General features: G+C 44.4%; 1 protein-coding gene across 1 annotated transcript; it reads right to left on the bottom strand.

Annotated features, from left to right (window-relative positions):
- Positions 1-3,548: 3,548 nt before the first annotated feature.
- On the bottom strand, positions 3,549-6,109 carry LOC108129322 (uncharacterized). Its single transcript, XM_017247285.3, has 3 exons — positions 5,700-6,109; positions 4,204-5,641; positions 3,549-4,138 (listed from the first exon to the last, which is right to left on the bottom strand). Exons 1-3 carry the CDS (start codon positions 6,008-6,010, stop codon positions 3,653-3,655), a joined length of 2,235 nt encoding a protein of 744 aa, XP_017102774.2. The 5' UTR covers positions 6,011-6,109; the 3' UTR covers positions 3,549-3,652.
- Between the last annotated feature and the right edge of the window lie 3,278 nt (positions 6,110-9,387).

Below are 9,387 nucleotides of genomic sequence, written 5' to 3'. Positions count from 1 at the left end.
CGGCCGAGTACAAACTCTGCATAGTTTAAGGCTTTTAATATTTGACATTCCCTTCGACCGTCTTTGCAACTCTTTTGAGAAGGAAGTTCATGGCAGCTTCTGACTGGGTTCAGTGTTAATGTGATGAGCATTCTTTCGCCAAGGTGATGGAAAATTGCATTCCCGTGGGCTGTTTGCATGGAATCAATACAATATTCGGATCGACTCGGAAAAGTAATTGCAAATGTTTGCAAAATTGCTATTTGATGACGGAAGTGCGATGCATTTCCCGTTGCTGCCGACTGCCGGTGGAGGTGCACACTCGCATTGGCTTATACACGTGGGTGTGTTCCGCTTGAAATGAAATAAAATAAAATTTTCCGCTTTAATGGAAAAATTGCTCAATTCGAGCAACAGTTGAGTTGGGAAATCAAATATTCCGGCTTAGACTGTTGAATACAGGATATTGAGATGATCTCATATACCCAATTAAATTATCAAGTTCATTCAAAAAATTGAATGACTCTTCTTTCAGAAGATTTTCTTCAGAAGATAGCCTTTTATAGTTGTCTCCCGTAGCAACATCACGTTTTTATGTTACCCCAATGGTCACTTATTTACTGCCTTGGACTCTTTTCTTTCAAGTCAGTGTCATCTTGTTAATAAAATGTATACTGCCTTAATCGACAGAAATATTTTTACATTTCTTTAATAATTTTAAGAGCTCCACAAAAGCAGGACTCGGCACAAATTTATTTACCTGAATGGATGACCAACGATTACAAGGACCCACGGCAGAGAGGAGTGGCAGACCGAGCAATGCACATTTGCTGCTGCGAGTGCAACATTTCACTGTCACTTATGCATGTCCGCTTGTCATTTAAGCACAGCTTGACTCGGAGCCGTTTATACAAATATACACACATATATGTTTAATATACGAGAGCAAGTTGTTTTATTAACGACAGACAGGTGGCAGGCTTCAGTGGGGGAGTGGGCACCGTCAGAGGGCTCAGCTCGGTCTCATCCAGTGAATTAAATTGTAAAGATTTCTCTCCACTCACTGGCTTCCTTCCCAGCCAGTAGTCAGCCAGCCAGTATCTCTTTTGATTTTTTGATATTCCTTCGGCCTGCGTACATACATACAGTGCACCAATTTAAATTAATTCCCCAACAGATTATCACCATTACACCGATTTAATATACTCGCACACAACAAATTAACGAGGCTCAAAGACAATGCAGCGGCATAAGTGGCAACTCACCTTGAAGTCCTTGGAATTCATTAAGTCCACCAGGCAGCGGGTTTTAATTAAAGTTATTTCGTTTTAAAATTTCATATTTACACTGTTGGGGGGAATTCCTGCAGAGGTAGAAAATATATTAAATGTAAAATTAAAAATGCCACTTCTGTAAACTTAATACCAAGAATTTACATATTAAAATTACATTATTGAAAAGGGGTATTTGCCATGCAGAGATATTACTATGCCAGGATCAGAGTCAGAGTGATTGCAAACATGTTTTATTAATTAATATCAGCTAAAAGAAAAAGGGCAGGAGTCTTAAATAAGTTTATCAAATGAAAGGTTGTCCAAGTAATAATTATTAAGCAAGATGGGGAAGCTCTGAGGAAAATAAATCCCACTGATTCGCCCCAGCTATTTGGCAGATACGTCGATGCACTGGCAAAGCTTTCATTAAACTGACAACGGTGGCTGGTGGCTGGCAAGAAAGCGCGAATCTTGGCGGGCACTGCGTAATTGACTTGCTGCTGGACCCCGGGCACTCCGACCCATTGGGGAATGGCTGATGGGCGATGGCAGAGCTAAAAGTTACGTCCTTGTCATAGTTTTATTTGTGTTCACCCCCCCTCGAAAAAACAAAGATTCCTTTAACTTGTGGCTTCTGCTTCCTTTTCTCTTTTGTGGATATTTCGAGTCCTTTAAATTTGTGATGGTGCTGGAAATGTTTTTATTAAACTTTCTTACTTTACTACCTCACTTTATGGTTTATTTGTAGTTTTCGAGTTTTTGTTTAAAATTTTATATGATCCTGTTTGACTTCCAGTCTCCTAGGGTATTTGGAATTTCGTCGCGCGAGCTTGGCTTTTCCTTCCGGTTTCTCCTATTTCTTGGCCATTTTTTTTTTGGAGCTTACTTACGATAACTTTATGACGCTTATCGCTACAAATGTGCTTGTATCTGGGCGCTTGCTGCGTATCTTTGTATCTGTATCTTTATTTCGGAGTACATTCCGAGCGCGCCACATAAAAGTAAAGTGTAGCCAAGTTGATGCTGTCAAGGGGCTGAAGATGGCGAGGCTAAGGGCTGGGGCTAGGGTCTGGGGCAGGGACAGGAAGCCAGCTTTACTCCTAAGTAACTTATGCCATAATTTCACCCGCTCGCATTCCCACAGAAACCCAAAAACGCTGGCCACACTGCCTGGGCGGCGTAATCGCAAAAAGGAGTCTGGAGTCTGGCAAATATTATTTTTTATATTTATTCGAGTTTTTTTTTTGCTGGTCCTTGCTGCTTAATGTTTATTATGAATGTTACTCGTGAGCGTATTTAGTTAATTTTATTTCACACAAGAGAAGTCAGAAAAAGTCGAGCGAGTCGGCGGCCGCCCCTCTTCATGCCGGAATGTTGGCAACTTTTTTCCCGCCTCGCCAGTCTCCAGTCTCTAGTCTCGAGTCGAGTGCTGGCTGAAAATTAAGTTAACGCCATCAACGCTTCGCCAGTATATGTATCTGGATCTATGTATATAATGCATATACATCTGTGGCGGGGCAAATTAGAAGCCAGTAAACATGGCGAAAAAAGGCGGCCGCTTATCTGCGTTAAGTAGATGAGAAAAGTTTGTGGCTCGGCGCGTTGATAAGTTGAATTACATGCGCGCATATTTCTTTCATGGGAATCCTGACGAGATGGAGCCATGAAATGTCCCCGCTCCTTATCCTCATTACACTCAGCCAGCCATTCGGTGGAAACGCCTCCCAATTGGTAGATAGACATACATTACCCAGGGCGAACCGGGCCAATGCATTAATTTGTTTATTCTTGCTGAGCTTTGGCTTTCTAAGTAGGACAAGTTTCATATGCCTTTTGGCTCTTTCACACTTGAAATAATAAAGTTCATTAACTAATCTGCAAATAGGGCTCTTATAAATATGACTTTACAAAAGAAACCTCTTTAAGAAGCACTTTTATAAATTCATGGATTTTTTTTCCAAGTGTCTCCCACTCCTTGGCCGTTTTTATGGCTTAGTGGTCCAATGTCAGCGACTTGGGTCGGAACCCAAATGGAAAATGGCTAGGGAGCAGCACTAAATTGGCGACACTGTTGACCAAATCTGCGCTGCTTAATGCAAACAGCTCAACTTTGTTGCACTTGCACTGCTCGTGGCCCTCCACAGTGACCTTCAAATGAAGTGTGGCCCTCCGGTTTTGTGGGCGTGGCCAGGGACTTAATTAGATTCCCGTTTATGCCAGCACAGCACTTTACGGCAAGGGTTTAAAGTGACCATTAGGTCGAACGACCAGCGGAAGACTTAGTCCTCGAAAGCTACAGACTCGGCTGCCGGCTAAGTGGCGTCTTTAATGCTCCGAAATATAGTCAGTGTACAATGTTAGACAATTATTCCGAGGACTGATAGCAAAGACAGTAGGAATTAGGGCATTTTGTTCTTCTGCAGGTAGAAAAATCGATTTCCAGGACCTGGCAAATAAACAGACTCTCGAAACTGGTCAAGATTGAAGGAGTTGGGGTTGTATTCGAACGGCGCCAGCCTGATGGATGAAAAGCGTTCGGTCTTCCGCTCCTCCACTGCCATCACAGACGCTTTCGGCTTGGTTACTATCCCAAGAATGGCCCAGATGTCGCGCTCCTCCTCCTCCTTCTTCTCCTCGACCACAACCGGCGCAGCTTCTTCAGTGGGAGGCAATGGAGGCGGTCGTTTCAGAACGCACTCCTTTCTGGCAGAATCGTAGTCCTCGATCCGTTGGACAATAGGATGACGTCGATCCTTCACGACGGCGCACAGGTTCTCCCCATGATGCATGTTCTTGAATATGTAGTTGTTGCGACGCACTATAATGTCGGCCTCAAACTCCTGATCGTTATCCAATTCGCATTCCCGGCAATCCACATATAATACCTGTAAAAGGCAAGACATGAAACTATTTAGCCAAGTTTGAAAGTCATATTGTTTTTTCAAATTACCCTCTGATTTGTCTCCAAGCTTCTCAAAAGCAGATATCCCTGAGAGACACCGATGTTGATTGATGCCATTTCCAGACTTAAGAGCGGCGCATGATTTCGCAGAAAATATCCGATTTCTCGGCCCAAGGCGCCCACGCCCTTGCCTCCGTCGATCCCAGAAATGTTCAGGGCCAGCACGTGCGGTGTACCGATAATGCCCTGGAAGAGCGTGTGCAAAGCTGCCTCGTTCAGGGGGTTGTGGGCCAAGCCGAGATATTCCAACACACCGTCCTGGTTCTCCTGTGTCATGGCCTTGCTCAACACCGCCGCTGTGTTACTGCCGAGCCTGTTGTACTCCAGCTGGAGCATGCGGAACATAACAGGTCGATCCAACAGGTATCGCAGTGCCTCGTGGCAGTCGTCTGGCATCAGATCATAGCCGAAGTCCAACTCCTCCACAGACTCCATTGCTCGCAGGCTGCGGGCCAGGATTCGTAGTTTCCGAGCATTGAGACGAGAATTCCGAAGCCTGAAGGTTTTGAGGCAGGACAGGCAGCGCAGTCCCCGACCCAGGCGCACCATGTCGCCATATGAAAACTTTATGAGGCGTTTATGATAATTATGAACATCTGGGGGTCCCAAAAACTCCAAGGTGAAGGACACCAAATTCCTAAAGATCCTCACAATACCCAAGTCGATGTGGTGACAGTGCTCGTCGGGATAATTATATCGCTTGATCCTGTCCAACAGCAGCGTCTTGTTTCGGTGATCCGGCTTTGTGTCCTCGTCGTCCTCGGGCTCAGCCTCCACTGGAATATTGAACACATCCTGTATGGGTGGTGACTTTTTCTTCTTTTTCTTTTTTGGTTTCGGTGGGGGATTGGCTAAAGCCTGTCGGGCATCCAAGAGTTTCTGTCGTCGCTCCAAATGCTCCAGTCGCCTTTGGGCAATTTGATCTCGGGCTTCCTGACGGGCAGCATTTCTTTTCCGTCGCTCAGCACGACGGTCATTGCTTTCGTCATTTGCGCTGCCCATCCGCCAGAATTGTATCTCAGGCACCTTAGTAACGCTATCCCCCTCGTCACCCTCCTCCTCATCCAATCCCAGGTCAGTATCCGGTTCGTCGCTGGAGATCGACTCCTCATCGGACGAGGAAGAAGTTATGTCCTGATCGACATCGCTGTCCAGATACTTGGCGAACTTGAAATCGGGAAGTGCCTGCAGCTTCCGCACGTGCATAGAGTTCACATATTCCCATACCTTGCCCGCTAGCCGGGCGAGCTTCATCTCCGGTTGTATGTTCACTGGACAGACCTCCACAAGCTCCACGAACTTCCGACTCACGCCCTCCGATTTCCAGTCGAACTCGTTCCAATGCTTCAGGTGCAGCGTCTTGTCCAGCGTCTTGCTGAGAACCACACGACGCCAAAAACGCTGGTCTTCAATCACATAACACTCCCTAGAAAAAATCCATAATTTAATGGACATCTTTGCGAAAAAGCTCTAGGACTACGCACCTTAGAGGCAACTCCACGTCGAGGGCGTCGTAAAACACTCGCATTAGCTCCGGATTCTCCACCAGCATTGGAGATATGCCGCGAGTGCCCAACTTGGCCAAGCTTTTCACGCACAGGTGCTCCAGGGTATCCAATCCACCTTCGATGAAAGCCTCCGCGAAAATCTCGCGGTTGTGTTCGCTGTGCAGATTCAAGGTGGCCGCGGTGGGCTTAAACAGCTCGTATTCGGCCAAAAGCGTGGGGTCGCTTGGCATCCTAAACTTGCGAGTATAGTGTGGGGTCACCACTTCTTCTTCGTCTTCAAAGTCCATTTTGCTGATCGGATCTTGTGTGTTTTCTTGCAAGTGTTTTCTTCTTCCAAAAAAGGAAGTATTATCTTGAAGTTTTTCTCTGAGACAGTCTTTAGTAAGTGAATAAATCTACAGTGAGCTTGTTGGGAAAAAGACGACTGAAACGCCCACTCGAGGAAAACTTTAAGCATTTGCTAATATTTGCTGCTAATGTCTCGCAACCACTTGCCAAGCACTCGAAGCAAATTTAAATTAAGCAAACGTAATTGAGGAGCGGAAAACAGTTTCTTTTTGTGGCCAGAACGGTGTTTCCGCCCCCGCAAATGTATGGCGCTTTGTTTTGATGGCCAAGATGCCGGGGGCTTCACCTTGCCGGCTATTTTTCTACCTAATGAAATAAAAATAGATGTTGTTAGTGCTGCTCGTTGAGTGAGCTCTTCGGTTTAGTGTGCCTTTGTGCTCGGAGAGCCATCTGCCCCGAGACTCGGAGAGATTTCTATAGAGCATCTACATGGAGCTCTTGGTCTTTCAGAAGGATGTTGCACCGTTGAAAAAAATAAAATATAAATTTCAGGCTTTCAATTTTATTAAAATTAAAGCTTAGGGCGTTCAAAACTTGTTCTTTGTGCAATTGAGGAACCTTTTTGAATATTTTTCATGGCTACTTTTCTTACAATGTTGCCTTTTGAAAACTTTTAGTTTTATTCAACTTATTCAAGGTTGAGTGTCTCTCGCCCCAAACTCCCAATACAAATTAAGTGCATGGCAGGAAGAAATCCGATTCTCTGCACAATCCGCACTTGGCAGGACTTTCGTCCTTCTTCGAAAACGACAACTGCATTGCTAAGTGGAATTTCGGCCATGACTTTTGCTTTCGCTTCGTCAATCACCTTTTTATCTGAAAGGACATTACCAAGCCAGCTCAACTCGGATTCGGTCTTACCAACTTGTCCTTCCTCGCATGTCCTTTATTGCGGATTGTGTGTCTGTGTGTGTGTGGCCAGAAATTTATTACAACCTTTGGGAATTCTTTTAAGTAGTTGCTCGATTCAAAATAATTTTCCATTTATCACTGTGATAACAAAACAGTTTCTCCCCCAACCATGAAGCAGCGCGAAAATGGCAAAATAACATCACAAGCTCCAGTACCGATACCAGTGGCCGGCATTATGAGTGTATGGGTGGAAAAGAGTGCCAATGGGGGCAGGGGATGGGGCAGGATGGGCAGAGGGCGTGGCAATGGCTTGGCCAAAATAAAGTGCTCTTTCGCAAATCTTGCTCTGGCTGTAGTCGCCCTGGGAGTTGAGCTGAAGACTTTCTGCGGTCGTTAGGGAGACTGGCTCTAATGATAAATGCCGGGCAGCAGGTGATTTAAAATAATTTCGGTCAGCGAGTGAAAAATATTTCTGCAAGCTGCTCCTCTTTTCGTGGCTGTTGTTTTTAAATTTTTTGAAAATTTACGACCTGCCGTTCGTCTCCGAAAAAGTTATGTCCATTGCCTCGAGGCGGAAAGGCCAAAAAGTTGGGGCAATTGCTTAACGAACATGTTTGCCACATTTGCCCAAGGGATGTCGAAAATAGGAAATGGTTCTCTTCAGTCCTAAAAAAAAATAGAATAAAAGTAAATTGTAAACTTTCAGTCGCGACACGTCTATTATTTTTTTCTCTCTGTACGGTTGCCACAAAAGAGTTTAGGAGAAACTTTGCTTTTGCATTTGCCGCATTCCCTTTTCGGGTTCTCTCCAAAGATTTTTGGTTAGTTGACTTTACAAAGCCGTTGCCAAAACGCTTGTCAGAGCCAGGCCAGATGGGCAGGTACAAAATGCCAAGTTAGTAGACTGCCAGGTAGTCAACGTCCAGACACCATGCATTTTTCATGGCTGCGGCAAGAAACTTTCATTTGTGTTCGAGCCAACTTTGATGAACTAGACCGACAAGATTACACTTCAAAAATAGGTTTTACTTTCAAGGACATAAACTTTTAGATTATAAGGATTATAGAAAGTTAAAGCAGAGCTAAAAATATTGTAAAATGTTTAGTTTCTTTCAGTGTGCTTGGTCCTTAAGGACAAGTTCAGAACAAACTGCAGCCGCAAGTGCGAGAATTATGTACTCGGCCCATTGAGCAGCGCGTGTTGCGTCATTAGACGCACACAGGATCTCAGGACCTTCAGGAATCAAGTGGACTCCATTGAAAGAGACCAGCCAAGCTATAGCCAAGTGCATTTGCATAATTTACAAAGTTTTCTGCATATTCGGTCGACTTCGTACTCTGTTATAATTTATTTTTGGTGTTGTATGTTTATAGAGTCATCAATTATAAGAGCTGCGCTGGCGGGAAAAGTTTTATTGATTTCTAATGCTGCAGTGGGGCAGACGGAAGCTTCTTGGGCTTGTACATGGTCCATTGTCCACTGACCTCAAATGTTTGAGCAGACTTAGTGCTGCTGCTCTTGAAATTGTGCTTCATCAAGTGATGATATTGGTTTATTGCTGCATTGAGTCGAGTGCTCGATAAATAGCTCAAAAGCCTTGTGAGAGCCTTGACTCGGAACTCGTTGTCCTGGGATGTAAGTGATGCCTTGTTTACGCAGCCTCTTCGGGCCTGGCCAGAACTCTTCATTTGGGCCACATTTTGTTGTGTGCTTAACTAGCTTTCTATGTAGATTGGCGGATTGGTTGGGGGCAAAGGGTCGGTCTGTGGGGAGACCCTTGGAACCTGGCACATAAAATCTAACGACATCGGAGCCGTTCGATAGTGGCTGTCGGCAACATTTACATACTTTTTCGAGGAATTAAAATTCAACCAAAGACAAAAGGACCAACGAAAAGAATCTATAGAAAATGGCAAAAGTTTAGCATAAACTTTTGGCGCTTTACATGCAAAACTTGCAATTGGCAGTGGCCGAGGCGAACATGTTTTCAGTCTGGGACTGCTCCTGATCCTGCTGCTTCCACTGCTGCAACAAAGTTTCCGTAAGCCGATAGGGTTCTTTGTTTTAACGACTTAGTTTGCGGTTGGTCCTCGGAGCTGGCTTCCGAAGTTTCATCGCTTCTCGCTTGTCATTTCAAATCCGATGACCGACGATGACTACACGGAAAAATGTCCCCCATAAGGACAATTGAAAGGTAAGCCCGATTGGGCGAGTAATAAATATTTTACTTAGATAATCGGGCCCCGACTTTGATGGCGCACTTCAGAATAAAGTGCATATCTCACTTTAAGCTTTCATAAAAATACCATTTTATTCCTTTTCAGTTTGCCTTCAGTTAGAAGGGGGGCTTTATAAAAATCAATTTTTAGTAAATAAATCCTTTCAAAACTATTACTGAATGTGTTTTCTTTTATATCTTTTATAGGAAAACTATTCTTACTTTTATGGCCAACCAATCTTTAC

This window comes from Drosophila bipectinata, chromosome 3R, assembly GCF_030179905.1.
Source record: "Drosophila bipectinata strain 14024-0381.07 chromosome 3R, DbipHiC1v2, whole genome shotgun sequence".
Lineage (NCBI taxonomy): Eukaryota > Metazoa > Arthropoda > Insecta > Diptera > Drosophilidae > Drosophila > Drosophila bipectinata.
The sequence above is the reverse complement of the archived record's forward strand: the minus strand, read 5'-3'. Positions and strand labels throughout refer to the sequence as shown.

Bases quoted from the DNA above. Each gene is read 5' to 3' on its own strand.
- LOC108129322 (XM_017247285.3), bottom strand. From the start codon at position 6,010: ATGGACTTTGAAGACGAAGAAGAAGTGGTGACCCCACACTATACTCGC. The intron at 5,642-5,699 runs GTGCGTAGTCCT...GATTTTTTCTAG, and splicing joins GACGTGGAGTTGCCTCTAAG to GGAGTGTTATGTGATTGAAG. The intron at 4,139-4,203 runs GTAATTTGAAAA...TGCCTTTTACAG, and splicing joins GCTTGGAGACAAATCAGAGG to GTATTATATGTGGATTGCCG.